The 20080-nt window shown below is 41.4% G+C and overlaps 2 protein-coding genes across 2 annotated transcripts in view; one reads left to right on the forward strand and one right to left on the reverse strand.

Moving 5' to 3' along the window:
• Positions 1–20080, forward strand: part of LOC125234620 (guanine nucleotide exchange factor subunit Rich) — a 90107-nt gene that overhangs the window by 67203 nt on the left and 2824 nt on the right. The window contains exons 17-28 of the mRNA XM_048140945.1: positions 5170–5413; positions 6559–6668; positions 8213–8344; positions 9380–9475; positions 10044–10187; positions 13452–13566; positions 14254–14378; positions 14806–14957; positions 15397–15677; positions 16356–16473; positions 17097–17240; positions 19559–19747. Coding sequence (XP_047996902.1) covers positions 5170–5413; positions 6559–6668; positions 8213–8344; positions 9380–9475; positions 10044–10187; positions 13452–13566; positions 14254–14378; positions 14806–14957; positions 15397–15677; positions 16356–16473; positions 17097–17240; positions 19559–19747 — 1850 coding nt within the window. The remainder of the gene's footprint in view (positions 1–5169; positions 5414–6558; positions 6669–8212; positions 8345–9379; positions 9476–10043; positions 10188–13451; positions 13567–14253; positions 14379–14805; positions 14958–15396; positions 15678–16355; positions 16474–17096; positions 17241–19558; positions 19748–20080) is intronic.
• Positions 1482–3345, reverse strand: LOC125234621. The gene is made up of 4 exons (XM_048140946.1): positions 3292–3345; positions 3123–3221; positions 2944–3040; positions 1482–2875 (listed from the first exon to the last, which is right to left on the reverse strand). The coding sequence occupies exons 1-4, from the start codon at positions 3307–3309 to the stop codon at positions 1809–1811; spliced, it is 1281 nt and encodes a 426-aa protein (XP_047996903.1). The 5' UTR covers positions 3310–3345; the 3' UTR covers positions 1482–1808.

The raw sequence follows: 20080 nt of genomic DNA on the forward strand, positions 1-20080 counted from the left end.
ACACTCGGGTGCAAATGTATTTTACTTCTCGTGTGTTAAAAAACTCGCAAGTTCAGGATTCTATTCTCGAACCACTCGCTTCGCTCGTGGTTCAACTATAGAATCCTTTCACTTGCTCGTTTTTCAATTCCACACTCGGTGTTAAAATACAACTTTGCCCCCTTGTATAACAAATAACTATTTTTTCCCTGTTTACACAGTATGAACTATGAATTGATAGTGGATATATTGTAGCCACTCAGTCGATCCACTTGTGTTGAGAATATTCAAGGAATGCTACGATAATAAGAGTAATAAGGCAACTGGAAGAGAGTTGAATGTGACATATTGATAATACTTTTTCCGGTATTTAAATTTCCTAGCTATGCTATTTCTACAGAGTGGGGCCTGTAACAAAGGCGAAGAATCGAACCCCAGGCCACTCTCCCTACACTGATCAACATTTGTTCGGCGACTTTTAAAAATAACTTGTATTTTGATTGAAAGTTTTTTCTAAGAGGTAATGTATTGCGAATTCTGTTAAGTCTAAAGTGTGACAGACAACGTCAATGACAACAATAATGGCGTACATTGAAGCCAATATTTATTTTGTATGAAAAATTAAAAATTTAAAGACTTCATAATTTTTAAAAGTCACTGAACAAATGTTGATTAGTATAAGGAGAAAAGAGAGAAAAGTTCAATTGTTCGCCTCTGTTACAGGCCCCACTCTGTATAACTAAAGTTATAAAATAGCAATTGGTTGTTGTGATCATAGCACTCGTGTTAAGCCTCGATACTGGTTCTACTGTTAGATCTGATGTATGGTATTGTATGAGAATAAGGAGTAAAATCGAATTTTATATATTGAGTCCTTGTATGAGGGTTACCCTCATCTGGCAGAATAATTTTAGTCCGAAACACACTTCGCATAACATGTTTCGCAGAAACACTTTCAGTCGAATGGTAATTTTGCAAAAAACTTAGTTGGCATTATTACTACCACGCATAAGACACATTTGGCAGAATATTGTTTTACAGAACATTACTTTGGTCGACTTTGATTTAGCATAATTGTATGTACCATAATAATCTTATAGCATAATATTACATTAGCAATGAAAATGAAATGAAAATGAAATATTTTATTATGAATTATTACACGTTATCAAAAAAGAAAAACTACACCAGAGACACCGTTAGGTACGACGACGAGCGAAGCGAGGAGGAGTGTTAGGTATCTTGCATCTGTATCTTTTGCTGAGGTGTCGGTAAGGTTTTAGGGATGTAAAGCATTATTTAAATTACATTTTACCGCCTACATTAAAGGTCAAAATTATTTTTACTTCCTTATCACACCACACCAGCTGTTTGTTTGAATAACTATTAGCAACTATATTAAGTATTAGCACCATCAAAGGATTATTTCACTTTTTAATAATTTGATAGTTAAGGGTTGGCCACTAAATGATTTAAAGAAGATAATAAAACAACTCTTATATATTACCACACGGTGGCGCATGCTATATTGTGTTCGTAAAGATATACTTACTCGTAATATCTTAATCGTATTAACATAAATATTAAATACCCTAATATAATTACAATTTGGTCTAAACTATCGACTACGTTGTCATTTCACCAATCAGGGCTCATGGTTAGTTATTCTAATCAAGACATGGCAAAGAAGCCTTAAAAAAAGGAGCGGCAAATGATTTGTAAAGTTGGAAGCCCACTGCGAATATTTGCTTGCCTTCTGTTATCCTTCATTTGAAACCTTGTGCGTCGCGTGTACCGTTGTGGGCCCCGGCTGCTTGTTATCGTTGCGATCAGTGTTTGTACCCGTCTTGGTACAGAGGATACTCTATCGGACCGTTCCAGGAGGGCAGAAGGGGGCCTTTCTCTAAGCCTTCATATGGTAGAATAGGTCCAATATTTCCTTTGAGTAATCCGTGACCTCGTTCTAAGCCCGCATAGGGAAGAACTGGTCCAATGTTTCCTTTTAACAATCCGTGTTCTCCCAAAGATGGCACTAGCGGACCGATGACACCCTTGCCCAAACCATAGCCGTGCTCCAGATTTCCTCGACCTAAACCTTCCCAATCAAGCGATCTGATAGGCTCTTTGCCAATAAGTCCGAGCTCCACCGACCCCTTCAATAAAGGCAGAGAGGGCAGCGGCTCCTTGTAAAGAGGTACGCGTTTATTGTAAAGGGATAGAGGCGCTCTGTAATCCGGCAGCGGGCCTAAAGGCTCGGAGTAAATCGGACCAGCTTTGTAAATGGGCCCGGGCAGGCCTTTGAGGATTGGCAAAGGCAGTGGGCCATTCTTGTAGATATTAGGACCGGGAAGGATAGGGCCATTCTTGTATATGGGTCCAGGTAGGATAGGACCTTTGAGGATAGGCTCATAAAGGGGAGAAACTACAATTGGGTCTTTGTAAATGGGCCCTGGTACTTTGATGACGGGCTCGTGAATAATAGGTTGGGGCAGGATCGGGGTTTTTAAAATTGGCACATGCGGGATAATAGGCTCATGTAATACGGGTGCAGGGAGAATCGGCGCGGGCAGATGTTTCACGATCACTGGTTCTTTGATCAGGTTCTGAGAGGATAAAGCGGGGCTGTGTATCGGACCTCCATGGATAGGTCCTGAAATCAGAGGTGCGCTTGCCAGGTGTCCTAGGTTCGCCACCGGGCCGACGGATATCGGGTAAGGGGCGGAGCCGAGTCCGCCGAGGATGGGGATTGGGGCCTTGTAAATCGGAGCCGCGTGGACGGTGCTCGGGTGCAGGTTGGGGCCCAGGCGCTTTACGACGGCATTGAAGCCCGTCTTGTCGTCGGCGTAGTACTCCACGACACGCAGGCTGCCGTCGGGCTCCACAAGGGAATATGCTCCTGTAATGTTTTAACTCATTTTAGAGATCGAACTAACTAGTAAACATTTATGAATGGGTGTATTTTACCTTTGACAACGTCTCCGTCGCGTTTCTCCCATTGCGCTTTGTTGTCACCGGTGTGAGGATCTTTCACGGAGTATTCAAACGCATAACGGGGATAGGCCTAAAATTTAAATATTTTTGGAATGAACACTTGCTAATTAATTCAACACTTCAAAAGTCACTTCTAAATGACTGCAACTTACATAATAATCAACGGAGGCATGCCCGGGCGCGTACACTAGGCCTCCGAGCCCCAGGCCCCCGTCAGCCTTCGCCGACGCCGAGAGCGCCAGAAGACATATCTGTGGAAAACCAAACCGTCACTTCACTGTCGTACAAGCAATCCAATATTGTAAATATAAATTCACGCACCGCAACGTATAAATTCATTTCCACGAGACGCACTTGACCGTGTGGTGTCAAAAACGCACTGATACAAAAAGAGCAATCTGAGCCATTTATACGTGACCGCTTTAGACCTTCGTGTCCTGGCGCGGCGGATGCCGGTTGTTCGCGCTGCTCCGCTTCAACTACAATCACTCGAGGGTTGCATCAGGCTTCCTCATTTTCATACAACCTTCGGCTAGTGAAAACGTCTGACTTGCCTTTGCGAGACCATTATTCTTGTATCTACACTTGGCTCGCTCGCGGAGGATGCAGCGGCTATTTGCAAATTTATTTATGTACTTGTGAATTATGTGTATCCGATTATTTGTTCCTAATTTGGTCAATTATTATTAGCGCTTGCCCATTACATAACGGTCCCGGGGATAATGATAGTGATGTGACACGGGGGTTCTGCCTCGCGTGTCGATTTGACGCAATGCAAGCTATTCGACGAGTTGCTCTAATTCCAGACAGCAATTACCATAGTCGACATAGTTGGATGGGCGTTCTTATAGCAACGGGATAAGGTTTAGTAATGATGGCTTAGTATGTTGCATTGCGGTGTACCAAGAATCGAGCACGCGATATCGAGTGCATATGCTTACCAATATGTATTAGCTGATTATAAACCTTAATCCACGCGCAGTGCGCGTAATCGTTACACAATTTCTTCTTGCGAACATTACATTTACATAGCGCCCTTGATGCTATTGAACTTGAATTAAAATACTCTGCATACTGAGACCTTGATATATTTGGAGAAGTTATTATGCATTAATTCATGATGCAATCTCAATTGGAACATGCGTAACAGCTACATATTAATGTAAATCGGTTCATTGGCTTTTATTCCGCACTCTTTGTTTTCTTGACATACATAACATAACATTGAGATATTATTGATGTATTATTCGAATGAAACTAATGTCCGCCATTTTCGACTGTTAAAGTTAGACACAATCTTTTTTCTTATGTATAAATAATATGTTATAAACATTATTACCGTAATATCTTTGCCTAGCTAACAAGTCTCTTTTATCGTTCACGTAAAGGATGGAGCAGACGGGCGTCTAATGTTTGTCGTTAGCTTTACCTAAGTTTCCTTTCTTACAGTAAGTAGTATGGATAAATAGTAATAGTATAAAAACTATGCCTTAGTTTACATTATCTGCATCTGTTTCCGGGTGCCAAACCAAATATGTGAAACGAACTTGAATATGTCCATGTGTCAAATGTAAAGGCAACCACGGAATTTCGTTTCGTTTCCGTACTTTAAACACTTCCCTTTCCTTTTCACTAAGCGTTATTTTACTTTCAATGTTCTTTAACTTTGTACCTATCCAGTTTTCGATCAGTTTAAAAGTTGAAATGAAACCAATCTAATAGAGCAGCTATTTCGCGTACCTACCTACGTGAAAAGTCATAACAGGCAGACTGAAATTTTCTCATTTTGTTTCGGCAAAAATCTAAAAATATTGTCTTTCGTTATGTCACTTATGTCACACAAACCTAACGTAGCAGGGACGATTATAATTGTTGTGATTGACACGATCTATGTGTACTCAACGTGATGGGTCATTGGCTCATCAGTTTCCAAATTCGCGGTTCCTTAAGGCTTGAAAAAAACGCCCGTCATTTAAAAATGTTTTACCCCGTTTCGTACAACATAGACTCATATTTACCCATGTCAACGTTTAAATATGCTTTAAAATGGCTCTAGACTTGGTAAGAGCCATTCCGACATAAATGTATTCCAAATTATGGTTATGATTTCTAAATGACGGGCGTTTTCCGATCGTCTGCTTTGAAATATTGTTTTGGTCTTCTTTTGTCTTTACGAACTTCTTTTGTCTTCACCAACAGGCATACAGCTGCCTTCCAGCGACTGTGCTCGCGTCATGCGTCGAAAGCGTCTGGTCCTGTGGCGGTGGGAACAAGGCCCAGACTCAATTATCCCGAGCGCTCTGGCTGTGGTGCGGCGCCCTCGGCGCGCGAGTGTGGCTGCCCCTGCTGCCGCGAGATGCGACCAGACACCCAGACTCCTCGCGTCACACGTTCATGGCTAAACGGATCATGCTGCCCTTCCATCTCAACATATATCCACTAAGTAAGTATACCATAGACAAGTCTCACACTACTGGCTTGAGAACTTGCAGTGGTGCGGCGCCCTCGGTGCGTGAGTATGGCTGCCCCTGCTGCCGCGAGACGCGACTAGACACCCAGACTCGTCGCGACACACATTCATGGCTAAACGGATTATGCTGCCCTTCCATCTCAACATATATCCACTAAGTAAGTATACCATAGACAAGTCTCACCCTACTGTCTTGAGAATTTGCTGTGGTGCGTAGCCCTCGATGGGCGAGTATCGTATGACTGCCCCTGCTGCCGCGGGACGCGAATAGATACCCAGACTCGTCGCAACGGTCATGGCTCGTGTCGTGCTGCCCTTCCATCTCAACATATATCCACTAAGTAAGTATACCATAGACAAGTCTCACACTACTGTCTTGAGAACTTGCTGTGGTGCGGCGCCCTCGGTGCGCGAGTGTGGCTGCCCCTGGTATCGCGAGACGCGACCAGACACCCAGACTCCTCGTGATATACGTTCATGGCTAAACGGATCATGCTGCTCTTCCATCTCAACATATATCCACTAAGTAAGTATACCATAGACAAGTCTCACACTACTGTCTTGAGAACTTGCTATGGTGCGGCGCTCTCGGTGCGTGTGTGTGGCTGCCCCTGGTATCGCGAGACGCGACCAGACACCCAGATTCCTCGTGATATACGTTCATGGCTAAACGGATCATGCTGCTCTTCCATCTCAACATATATCCACTAAGTAAGTATACCATAGACAAGTCTCACACTACTGTCTTGAGAACTTGCTGTGGTGCGGCGCCCTCGGTGCGCGAGTGTGGCTGCCCCTGGTATCGCGAGACGCGACCAGACACCCAGACTCCTCGTGATATACGTTCATGGCTAAACGGATTATTCTGCCCTTTCATTTAAACATATAGCCGCTAAGTAAGTATACCATGGACAACCAGTCTCACACTATTCTCACAAGTAGTGTTTGCGTACAATATGTTACAAATATTTTGGGGTTATAATACTACTGGCATAAAAAAAACATTATTATGATTATTATTAATTAATTGCGATAGTCAAGATTTTGGCCCTTAGAGGAATTAAACTGAACCTGTTAGATGTTTGGTAATTATGACTGAATTTGTCATTTTGTTCCAGCGATACTGTTTGACGACGCGATCCTCCTCGGCGCCGAAAACGACACGACACTTTACACGTCGGATTCCAACTCTGTGTTCTCGCTGCCTTTCTGCGTCGTCAACAGAACCGTAAGTACAAATACTCTGGCTAGTGTCTTCATTTACGTATTCGAGCATTTTCAGAATTTGGGACCCCCCAATTAGCGTAAGTTGTTAACAAAAAATAATTCATTGTCAGTTTTGTGACGATAATTAAGCATGAAATATCTGTAAAAATATTTTTTTCGTGTTAATTACATAAACTTTAAGCGATAATCGACATTCAAAATGTGAAAAAAGTAAATTTTTAGATAGATTTTATGCTTAATTGTCGTCACAAAACTGACAGCGAGTTAATTTTTATTAACAACTTACGGGTGTCCCAAATTCTGAAAATGCCCATTCAGTAGATTTATCTCGGCAGCGGTACAACATCACACGGGATCACTACCCTTCCACATGTAATTTATATTGTTAGAAAACATGAGTAGATTGGGTAGTCTATCTCCCAACTCTCCTAACCTGGCCCTAACAGATATTGAAAGTTATCTCGCAAATGCCAATCAACATGCAAAAAACGAGTATTGAATATGTATGCATACGGATGCATACATATTCAATACTCGGGATTCACACATTAAAATCATCAATATCACAAAAATGGTGTAATTATGCAGCAATTATGGCTATTCGAAGCTGATTATGTTTGTTGATTCGATCACTGAAGCGCTTCGACTAATAGGTGTGGATTGCAACCTAAAGACTGTTTTATGATTAGAAATAGTAATAGATACAAGGTAAGGCGTATTAAACAATATACCGTATGGGTATTCGCATTCGCAATTTAGCAGGAAAAAAATAATTTCATGAATTTTTAACGGTATTTTTTATTGCCTAAGTTTAATGATGGTATCGAGGTTTTAGTGCTACGTTGCTTCAACCCGACACAGGATATCGTATAAATTAATACTACTAGCGATGTACGATGGTTGCTGAAAGTAGTATAGGTTGATTCACGAAAGCCGGCATGAATGGAATCACAGATGTCATATATACCATAGATCAAGCAAGCGTATCTACTTAGCGTGTCAAATGAACTCAGTAAAATCCATTGAGTTGTCCGTCTTTAATCGCAGCTTGCAGCTTTCGGGCATCAATTTTTGTACGTGATATTTAATTGCAACAACACAAAAATTATGAACACTCAAGGGCCTGAGACATATTTAAAATCACAGGCAAGTAACGACTTCAGTACAAAACCAGACACGCTCGGCCCCTATACAAATAGATGAACTTGTTTCTTCTATCCAAATCTAGTTCTGTGAATGGAATGAACGACATTTTTATTGTGTGAGTGACATCTGCATCGGTATACAGTCGTAACTGTCAAGAGCCGCTATTTTATTGGTTAATCAGTCACACACATACATATTTTTCCATTTTATTTTATTGTTCATTCGTTCCATTCGTGCCAACTCTTGTGAATTTACCTGTAAAGTAGGTACGCTAGTTAGATTTTTCATTAGATCCGTCATCACATTCTTCACACACCAAAAGAATAGATGATTAAGGTAAACCTACTACTGCCCAGCTTACAAAATAATTATAAACTAATGTGCTAACGATTGTTGCAGAGCCAAGTGTACTTGCACCAGATACTCCGGCAGCTGCTGCGGAGGAACCTTGGCTACCACGCGTGGGAGATCGCGCGCTCCTGTGCCCAACTACCCTACTTCCCCCACTCTTTGGAGCTGCTGCTGCACGAGGTGAGCTGCTGCGGAGGAACCTTGGCTACCACGCGTGGGAGATACCATACAATGTCGTTACAGAGCCAAGTGCACCTGCGCCAGATACTCCGGCAGCTGCTGCGGAGGAACCTTGGCTACCACGCGTGGGAGATCGCGCGCTCCTGTGCCCAACTACCCTACTTCCCCCACTCTTTGGAGCTGCTGCTGCACGAGGTGAGATACCATACAATGTCGTTACAGAGCCAAGTGCACCTGCACCAGATACTCCGGCAGCTGCTGCGGAGGAACCTTGGCTACCACGCGTGGGAGATCGCGCGCTCCTGTGCCCAACTACCCTACTTCCCCCACTCTTTGGAGCTGCTGCTGCACGAGGTGAGATACCATACAATGTCGTTGCAGAGCCAAGTGCACCTGCACCAGATACTCCGGCAGCTGCTGCGGAGGAACCTTGGCTACCACGCGTGGGAGATCGCGCGCTCCTGTGCCCAACTACCCTACTTCCCCCATTTTTTGGAGCTGCTCCTACACGAGGTGAGATATCATTTTACCTCTACTACACCACCTTTTCGTGAACTCTAAAGAAGAACCCGATTAAATACGATTACGCTTAACATGATTTAGTTATTTACATATTTTTAACGTGGGTTTTTGTACGCGTGCGTATGAAAATATTTCAATACAATTGTGCTCTTGACAGTTACTATACAGTATGTAAACTAACGAAAACCATTTACTGTAACCCGTAAATGTCCAGGTGATACTGAGAAACTTTTACTATGGGATCAACCCCGAAATCACGAAAATATCTTCTGACAGTTTCATAGGTAGTTTTATTTTATAGTATGTATTTCCTATGGGAGAGTAAATTTTTATTTCGCGTTTTGGGTGTTGGTCCCATAGTAAAAGTTTCTCAGTATCACCTGGACATTTACGGGTTACAGTAAATGGTTTTCGTTAGTTTACATACTGTATACGGATCGTATAGAGGTCTGATTTCTTTTTCAAAAACTCACATTGTTGGATTCTAATTTGTACAATTTTTATTTGGTACAGGTGCTGGAAGAAGAGGCGACGAGCAAGGAGCCGATACCGGACGCGCAACTGCCCAGTATTATTGAGTTCGTCCACGAGTTCCCTGTCTACTTACAGGTTAGTTCGCTATACTATAGTACGTAATATCAAAGACATATGTAACTCCGTATAGACGGATAAAATCTAAGAAAAAGTTACGGTGGCCTAGATGGCGTTACGCCTTTAAGGAACGCTCGGCTAGATGGCGCTAATATTAATATTTGACATTTTAACACATATCAAGCTAAGAATAAGAGCCAAATTGTCAAAACTGAGGTTCAAAAGTTTTAAGCGAGAGATGGCAGTCTGTGGACTATGATTACACATTTTACTTTGACAGTAACTCTCTATAGTACTCTATCCTCTTTGGTAATATATATAATAGTACAAGAACAGAAAGCTCACTGCTTCGCTGCTGAAAGTTCACAAAATGCAGCCTTTCATAGTTCGCGAAGGTCGTCAACACTGAATGGGCCGCGAATACGCGGCCGCCGGTGTTTACTTGTAGCTAGACGAAAGAATCGAGTGAGCCGCCCCTGACTATAGTCCCTAACTTTAGGTAAAGTTGACACGGTCATATAGTCTACGGCCTAGACTCTAGGCAGTACAGGAAAGTAATGTTATAAACTGGTTTCGTCTCTTTCAGACTGTAGTCCAATGCGCGAGGAAGACAGAGATAGCACTATGGGCGTACCTATTCTCGGCGGCAGGGAAACCGAAGGAACTGTTCCAAGAATGTCTGCAACGGAAGATGCTTGACACAGCCGCGTCCTACCTGATTATATTACAAGTAGGTGTCGTACTTTTAATATACTACTAATTTTCGTATGTGACTAACTACTACATACATGTACCTATATGGCAAAAGGTAATCAGGCAAGCAACTTACAAATAGTGCGATAGGGATGGCCTGATGTTTTATCATTTATCGCGCGACCATACTTGCCTGCCTGGACTTCTTTAATCCATTTCGCATTACGCAAAATTTGAAATGTCTATACATATTTACATAACGTACCATACAGGCAAAAAAGAGTAGAATTGGAACTATTTTTTTATCATAGCAACCACAGATCATAGCAACACTTAATTATCTCATACAAAAGTGTCAATCAATTATTCTTATAAGGTATAGTGGGACAAATCCCGGCTGGGGACAATTGTAACTGTTCCATTTTTTCCATTTTTACACTATTAAGTCGAGTTCCACAATACATGTATCCACTAAACACGCGTGCCATATATAACCGGTGGACACTCTATTTAATAATACAAACATGGAAAAAATGGATCAATTGCAATGTCCCCCCAGTGGAATTGCCCCGCTGTACCCCTAAATTCAGTATATAAAAATGAACTCTAATAAACTCGATAAACCTTCATTACATAAGTTACACGAACCGATGTAACGATTATTACGTACGCTAATTATCATGCCGATTGTTATAATTAACCAGCCGTTGCGTTTTTTTGCGGATGTACGCGTCAACTGCTGACAAACTACTTTGTTGTGTTTACAAGGTTTTGTATGGATGTGGGTCAAATCTTGGAAGTAAGATTTCATGAGTTCCCGGTGTCTGATTGAGCTGAAATTTTGAATATTTAAGATAAAAGAATGTTAATATTTTTTAGAGGTGAACATAAAAACGCTTGAATGGAACAGAACCGGTATCAACATCGGTGACGATATTGTTTTGTTTGCCGAGTCCCTGGGTGATCTCCAAAGCATGCTCCAAGGTCTATTCCATGCTTCTTTAAAGGTAGGTCTCAAGATGAATATGTCCAAGACCTAGGTTATGTCGAACATCACTGGAGATTCGAATCCTACCATAACGGTTGGAGCCGAAAATCTGGAGTTGGTCAAACAATACGTTTATCTTGAATATATTCTATCTTTTGACAAAGAACAACGAGACAAGGAGATATCCAGGACAATCCAGCTAGAATGGGCTGCATTCAACAAACTAGCGGATATCCTTAAGTCGAATAATGTTCTACAATGCCTGAAGACTCGTATCTTCAACCAGTGTGTCTTGCCCACCATGACATACGGTGCCGAGACATGGACGCTCACTAAAAAGGCTGTGCATAAGATACGGGTAGCACAGAGAGCGATGGAGCGCACCATGCTCAGCATTAAGCTTCAAGATCGAGTGAGGAATGTCGAGATCCGACGCCGCACGAAGGTGCGGGACGTGGGTGACGTCATTTCCAAACTCAAATGGAATTAGGCGGGACATGTTGCCAGGCAGAGTGATGGCAGGTGGACCAAAATGTTGACCGAATGGTGGCCGCTATCGGATGTAAGAAGCGCCTGGCATCCGTTGGCTCGTTGGGTGGACGACATTCGAAAAACTGCGGGGCACTTCTGGATGAGATTAGCCCAGGACCGGGATAAGTGGCGTACACGAAGGGAGGCCTATGCTCAGCAGTGGGCGATTAATGGCTGAAATGATGATGATGATGAGAGGTTAACTGATAATGGTGATCTAAAATTTGAGATGATTACGTTGAATTTGGGCTTTGGAGAGTAGTGCATTACAATAGGATACTGTAATAGGCAATAAAAACGTATCTAAAAGTATAGGCTACAAAGAAAACATTGTTTTAGTAACTTCACACCGAACGCTGATGAGTAGATGCTCATGGGCGCGTTGTAATTAACTTATTTGTATGGAAGACGGCACACCATTTCACCTGCCTACACATCTACGCAAATACTAGTCGGTGTGCTCCGCTCCGGCCTTTATTTCCCGTTTATAAAGAATAAACAGTTGCCTTGTTACAGATACAGAGGGTATTTATGCATCACTTTATTGTATATTTTTTACCTGGTTTTTAAATTACAAATTTTAAACGTTCACTCCATCTAGTTTAGTACGAAAAACGGGATAAAAGCTTCACTAACATTAATTAGCTATACTTCACTCTTCTGCTTGGGACAATTTGCTAAGAGTTTAATATTTCTTTCATTAATTTTAAAACGATAGACAGATTGGCGTACGCATTGTACGTAGCGTACCGCGTTAAACAATAAGCAGTGACCAATGCTTACTTTTTAAGACGATACAGGAGCGAAAATGCTAAAATAGAAAAGTCTCCTTTCAATTTGGGAATTTTAGTTAAATATACTAGTGCTTAATATTGTCTTCGGTTACCGCGATAGTTACTCATGAAATAAAACTATGGAAACGGATTAAATCGCGTATAATGAATTTTAAACGAAACGAAACGTCGGGATGAATTTTAAATTCATTATACGCGATTTAATCCGTTTCCATAGTTTTATTTTATACTAGTGCTATTAACTAGATTTATCGAAAAAAAATTGTCCATTAAGAACAACTCGGTTAAAAGATATAGATATCGAGGTTCCGCTCTCGACTGTTTCCTCCTTCAAAACTTAATCAATCGGAACGAAATTTGAGAATCTGAATAACAATGAAATAGCCTTGTGTCGGAGCCACACACCTTACAACCTAAATGGTCGCGCACCGTACGGTTTCAGAGGAATTTCCTCCCACGAACGCTCCGGCTGTGGAATGAGCTATTTGAGAATCTGAATAAAAATAGTCTTGTGTCGGACCGTTTAGTTTTTTTGGCTAATTGTTACCAATCTTGAGTATTACACCTTTTTTTGCGCCATAATGAAAAAGGCCGTTTTTGGAAATGTTTCGTTGGCTCTAGCGTCATTAAAAATAAAAATATCAAAAAAATCAAAACGGTCCGACACAGATAAAAATATTAATAATCTGTGTTGAAAAAAATCATTGCTCTATCTTTAAAAACCAGGAAGGAAATAGTCGAGAGCGTTTGTATGGAGAATTGACCCCTCCTGTATCGTCTTAAGATATGTGGGTATTAACGAGTGATCAGATGATTGGCATCTTTTTTTGTGAAGAATAAAACGGCGTCGCCACGTCATTAGTCTAAGGCGATAAGGGTGAACGGCGGCTCCCATCGCTGTGTCTCGCTCCAGTCGCCTTAGACCAATGTTATGGTCGCGCAAACGACACCTAGTTGTCGAACTCTGCTAATGAGAGTTATGTTGCAGAATTTGGAGAGTTCAGCGGTCAGTAGACACTTGGCTACGCAGCTGCTTGACACGGCGCTACAGCACGAGCGATGGGACCTTGCGAGGGACCTGGTTCGCTTCCTTAGGGCCATAGGTAACTATTTTTATTTTTTTTATTATGGACTGATCGACGATTGACCCTAGACACACCTGATGGGAAGTGAAGACAGAGTCTAAGATGGATCTCACCGATTCAGTAATAGCCTATTCACTCTACGTTTAAAGAGACCGAGGTCGTATAAACTAATACTTATAAGTAAAAAAAATACAAGCCTCCCAGTCGTATTGAAGAAGTATTCATGTAAAAACTTTCAAATTATGTCTTAATTTAAAAAATGCTCAACGATGTTCACTTATATAGCCACGTGCATTGGAAAATACTAAGGTAAGAAAATACTAAAAATACGTTACATTTAGACTGAGTTTAAGACCAGGGTACGTAGCCGAAAGGCACTAACGCTCACGAAACGAAACGCTTGTAAATATCTATCTCTATCGCTCCTGCGTATTGGCGCGACAGAGCCAGACTACCATTCGCGGCGTTTCGTTTTCGTTTCGCGTCGGAGAAATGCCATTCGGCTACGCACGCAGAGACGTGCAGTGTTGGAAATGGTGACGAAAGTTGCGCTGAATAAGGATAGCTAATAAGTGATTCTGTTGGTTTTTCACTAACGCATCCCTTACAGCGCAACATGGCACGTCAGTGGTGTAAATGCGGCCTTTAGCGTAAAATATTAATAAGCTCACTGAACTTATTTAAATATAACCATTATTGTTCTAGATCCGAACGACGTGGACTCGCCGCGTAATTCAGTGAACGTTCAAGCAAAGTACGGTCAGATCGTTCAGTCTCAGACCGTCACCCCTAACGCAGAGGACCTTTCAGTCATATTAGGCAGCATGCAGGTAAATGGCAAACCATTTGAGCAGCCATTCGGTGTCCCGTATTGCAGTATTTGTAGATTAGCTGAGTTTTTTACAAACGACAATGCTCTTATGTTATTAATGACTTAAAATACGGAAAAGCAACACCAAACAACTGGATTTTAAATATGATTACAGTTGTCTACTGTGATGTGCACTGTACGTACATTGTCTTTCTATGTATTTGCTTGGGATAAAGTTCATATTTCAGTATTTCCCAGAACAAGATGTTTCTCTTAATCCTTACATGGCGACCCAGCCAGAATTTGAACCTGAAATCTTTTGACACATGCTACTAGCCCCCTATGCGAAAGGCATTGGGAGATCAGGCTCTGTACTTTTAAGTTCACGGCTGTGTAAGTTTGGACTGTTTGGAGGGTTGTAATTGACAGCAAATATGCGTTTACAGCTGGCAGGCGGCCGTGGTCGTAGCTTCAGTACGACGACGACGCCTCGCACAGAGGCGGAGGCCCCCGTGCCGCCCGCACCCGCGCCCGCGCCTTCAGCAAGAGCTACCGCCGCTGTTAAACGGAAGAAGTCTGTGCCTACGAGGAGTGACAAGTCAGTGCATAGTTAATATGATCTCATTAGGTGGCAAAACTTGTCCTAACTACCTACTCCTTCGCCGTAGGGCAAGCCCCTGTCCGAATGCGAGTAGAGGCGATGTTCTAAATATCGCATGCCCCCGGGGTCGCGTCCCCAACACGAGCTACTACTCAAAAATTGGCTAGTTATTAACCATAACACGTAGGCAAGTGCTAAGTTTCAGTGCCTCGAGGGCATTCTGTTTTGCGAACAGAATGAAAGCAGGTGACAGCGCCTTAGAAAAGATTTATGAATAGCTAGATCAGTCTTGAAAAAACCTTCCAAACAGAATGTTCGATTTCATAGTTTGCTATTCTTTATTACTACAAGTAATATCTACTCGGACAAGTGTCTGTCATATAATGTACACAAATATTTCACCATCATCTCTTTCAATATAATTTAATTTCAACAGAGAAAGCTACAGCGGCACAGCGGAAGAATTTTTCATTGACATGATGATCCAGCGCCACGCCCGTCTCCTGCTATCCACCGCTCGTCTCCACGCTTTAGGCAAGATGGCTGCCGCACTGGACTTACACCTAGTCGCCTGGCTCGCGGGAGAGAGGGAGAGGGCAGCTAGAGTGGATAGCGCTGTCCTTTGCTTGCGTCGGCTGCATGAAGACTTCGCGTGGCCTTATCCAGTGTTGCAGGACGCGGATGAGGACATGCAGCGGAAAGGAAGTACTGTGACTAGTGAGTATTGTTTTAGTAAACAAAATAGCCGCCGATATAGACTTACACCTAGTATCATGGCTTTTGGGAGAGAGGGAGAGAGCAGCTAGAGTGGATAGCGCTGTCCTTTGCTTGCGTCGGCTGCATGAAGATTTCGCGTGGCCTTATCCAGTGTTGCAGGACGCGGATGAGGACATGCAGCGGAAAGGAAGTACTGTGACTAGTGAGTATTGTTTTAGTAAACAAAATGGCCGCCCGCCAGAGTTGTACCTAGTAGCGTGGCTCGCGGGAGAGAGAGGGCAGCTAGGGTGGATAGCGCTGTCCTTTGCTTACACCTGGATTTTGTATCGCTAATTAATTTGGTGGAGTAACTTAACAAATGATTCGAGCTTTTGTTCCCATCACTTATAAGAAGACTAACCCCCTTATTCATAAAAAAGTTACTGGACTGGTTAGTTAAAAGGTGTTATGTCCCTTTCTCACAGATGCATAAGTCATCATTGCAGACAATGACAAGCGATTTATTAGCTAATTTAGGTTTATGAAGCGTTTATGTTTAGCAGTCTTACCCCCTTTTAAACGTTCACTAAAAGTGTCAAGCCGATAAAATTCGTTTGTCCTTTTCTATTACACCAATACGTCGGAAAGGGACAAACGAACTTTATCGGCTTGATAACTTTAAGTGTACTTTTCCTGCAGGTTCATACACGCCATCAGCGGACTCCGACAGTCTATGCGGAGACAGCGGCTACATGAGCCTGCCCATGCGCGCGGCTCTGCCTGCCGGTGGCGTACCTGTTAGTCCCGGCCCTGTCAGGTAAGCATTAAACTTCAGGCTTAAGAAATTTCAATACTTTGACGCATCGAATGTACTGTGAAAGAGAAGCTACCAAATATGTTGTAACACTCCTTTGCTACCATAAAAATAAAGATGCATTCCAGTATATTCGATGCAGACTGTATTCATGTTGCTCGAGCACTTTTATTTCATTAATCACACACCGTGAGTGACTCGCTATCTATATATACAGCGTGTGGATTCCATACGGGTGAATAATGTATCCAGTTATAGTATCTGATCATACGAATCGTATAGGATAATCATTTTGTTAAAAAGTGTTATTGATTAAGAGTAATTATTTTTTTAAATCCTTCTTAGCGGCAATGAACGCCGTCCAACTTAATTTGACATGATATAAACGTCATGTCGTAATGACGATTAGGTAGGTACGCTAAGCTAATTGATGTGGACGTAATACATTGCGTGCTGAATTATTTTATATGAAAAAAAACTCGTCTATTAAAAAAAAACCATGTAGTTAGGCCCCTTAGGTCTGATACTAATCGTTATGGAATACACACGCTGTATATATATGTATATACTCTGATCTTAGTTAATGGGAAGTTTAAATAGTTGTCTATTCATTCCAATATTTGCAGCTCTGTGGGAGAATGTAGCGTGGCAGAAGGAGGGGCAGTCTCGTGGGGCGAGAATGGAGAAGAGCGGCGCTACGCCGCACTTATGGAGCGTCTGCACCACAGTCAAGTCGAGCGCGGGAGCCACACGGCGCACGTTCAACTAAGGTAAGTGTCCAGTAAGGAACTTGCCTGTACTTAAAATAAAAAATTGTATACCATCACAGAATATATGTAAAGAAAATATATTTCTTTAATCTATTGCTCAGTGCTGAAGGCCGGTGAGCAGTGACAGGTTGCATACAGAATGGCATACTCGTAGATGGCGCTATTCATAACAGCGTTCAGCGCAGTCGTTAAAATAGAACGGTTGCTAGGTGATAGAATATAACTCTTTATGTCACGTATGTCATGGAAATGTAAATTGTATAACAATATATAAGATAATAAATAATATAAAAAGGGTAAGAAATAGACTTAAAATGTAGAAGTATGTTCCTTCTTTCATGTTCACAAAATGCCGCCATTCTAAATTCTTAAGCCAGGTTTAGACGAGCAATTAAATTTGCAGAAGTTGACTACCACGAGTGACTTGCGCCATGTAAACAGCTAACTTCTGTATTTTTTCAACTTCCGCTAGCTTGCTGCAAGCTCTGCGTGTAAACATCAAAAAATAGACTCGGCAAGTAACTTCTGCAATTATCGTAGCTTGATCAACTTGCACGTTTAGACGAGCAATAAAACTTGCAGAACAATACTTCTGCAATGTAATGTCCATATGTAAACAGTCGCCGCAAGTTGACTTCTTGCAAGTTTTACAACTTGCAACACTTGCCGCAAGTACAACGTGTAAACACATTTTAGATATCCCTGCAATAACTTCTGTGTTTATTTTGTCGACGGAATAAAGTTTTCTTGCTGGCATGTCGGATAGAAAAGGTTAGACTCGTGACAAAGTCATCCAATTGATATCGCACTATGAGCAACATGGAGAATTATGGGACACAAAGTGTAAAGATTATCGAAACAAAATTAGGAAAAAAACAGCTTTGGCTAATCTAGCCGTAGAATTCAATACTACGGATATTGAAATTAACAAAAAGTCAAACTTCAAATTCAAAGAAGTTCAAATTTGAAAACCCAATTTGGTCAAGAATTAAAAAAAAAGAGGAACAACGTAAAAGCGGTCAAGGGTCAAATGAAGTGTACACAAGCAAATGGGAATAAAAAAATACTACTGGGCAACATACACATGCTGCGACTGAAAACTCCATGGTAACTTACAATGAGGGTTCATATGCATTTTAATTGAATTGTCAAGTTTTGAAGCTACTTTAAAAAGCTACTTAATTCACTTCATATGGGTACTTATTTAATTAAATTTATTGATTATTTTAACACATTTATTGTTACCCATAAATAGTTTAATAAAACTGTTATTTTTTGTATATTGGTATTTTGTTTTTCAATACTTGGTTTTTAAACCAAGTATTGAAAAACAAAAAAGTTTCAAGTTTAAAGTTTTCTTCACTCATTTTTAATTTTTTTTTATACCGTGAAGGTTCTTCTTTTCGTAGTTCGATTAATAAATTGCGTTGTATTCCTATAACATCTTCTTAAAATCCAATCTTTTACCCCCTTCCGATTCTTCCGTGTTTTCTTCCCCACTACTATTATTATCGCCGCAGATGCACATATTTTACTATGAGCGGGCATTTTTAATTTGTAAATACTTGTGGTATAACCGCCAACACACTTGACCCATTTAAACACGTATCCAAGAACTTGCCAGGAAGATCTTGCTAATAACTTCTAAAAGAGACTTGCGACAGAAAAATTGCAGGTAGTCTAAACAGACCAACGATTTGATGCAACAAAAGTTGCCACAAGTTATTGCTAATATAAACAGTCCTGCAAAATCTTCCAGCAAGAACTTGCTTGTCAGCTTGCAGATGTAACTTGTGCTATAAAAATTGCATGTAGTGTAAACAAAAACGCAAGTTATTGCTCAATTTATTGCAGCAAGAACTTGCTCGTCTAAACCTGGCTTTACCTACATTAACAAACGGACCGCACGCGTGCAGCCGACATTGAATTCTATTGCGCCGCGCGAAGGTCGTCGCCACTGAATAATAAAATAAAGCATCAAATAACTATAAGAAAAACATGGACAGTAGTTATTTTTAAACCCAATTTCTATTTAATCAGTTGGAGAGGAAGAAATAAAGTAGATGAGTTTACTGTGACGTCACTCGGCACGATTTAATGTTAATTCCATATTAGCAAATCGTTCAAATTGGGTTTGACAGTTCTTAAAAAGAAGCTGATTTGACTAGAAGGAAAGTAGCCTACACCTGAGTTAAATATAATTCACTTAATCGTTGCATTAATGAAGCCCTTATTCGACAAATAGACGAGAAAATTGTCCCAAGTTGATGAATTACCATGACGATTTACCATTGTACTTCACATTGTGTCTATTCCAGATACTTCCTCCAACTGATGACCGAAGCGAGCTGCGTTGAATGGGCACTTGTAATAGCTGTAGCATTACGAGACGCTCTCGCGGTACTGAGAACGTGCAACGCTGCGCGAACACCGGACGTCAATATTGCTGCTGTCAAGAGGCTAAAAACAGCGCTGCAGCATATATACGCGTGGAGCGACAACGAGTGGTGAGTGAATAATGTTCTAGATCCTTCTATAAAGGAACGGAAGTGTAGAAAAAAATATAATTCCATTTTAGAAACGAGGCAACGGGTGGCAACATATCTGCCGCCAAGGGCTTAAAACGGCTTTGCAGTATATTTGCGTGTGGAGCGATAACAAGTGGTAAGAAAGAAAATGACAAAAAAATTACACTGATCTTTCAGTAACGTTGAATGGGATGATGGACGACGGTCATTTTAATTTTATTGTTTCGTCGCGTCCGCTTTCGAAAGAGGTTTGCGCCTCTACGTGTACTCAGAGCAATGCTGTTTATGACTTAATTTGATACACGTCCGTAT

This window comes from Leguminivora glycinivorella, chromosome 16 (genome assembly GCF_023078275.1).
Source record: "Leguminivora glycinivorella isolate SPB_JAAS2020 chromosome 16, LegGlyc_1.1, whole genome shotgun sequence".
Classification (NCBI taxonomy): Eukaryota; Metazoa; Arthropoda; class Insecta; order Lepidoptera; family Tortricidae; genus Leguminivora; species Leguminivora glycinivorella.

Bases quoted from the DNA above. Each gene is read 5' to 3' on its own strand.
- LOC125234621 (XM_048140946.1), bottom strand. The intron at 3,041-3,122 runs GTAAGTTGCAGT...TTTAAATTTTAG, and splicing joins ATGCCTCCGTTGATTATTAT to GCCTATCCCCGTTATGCGTT. The intron at 2,876-2,943 runs GTAAAATACACC...AAAACATTACAG, and splicing joins CGACGGAGACGTTGTCAAAG to GAGCATATTCCCTTGTGGAG.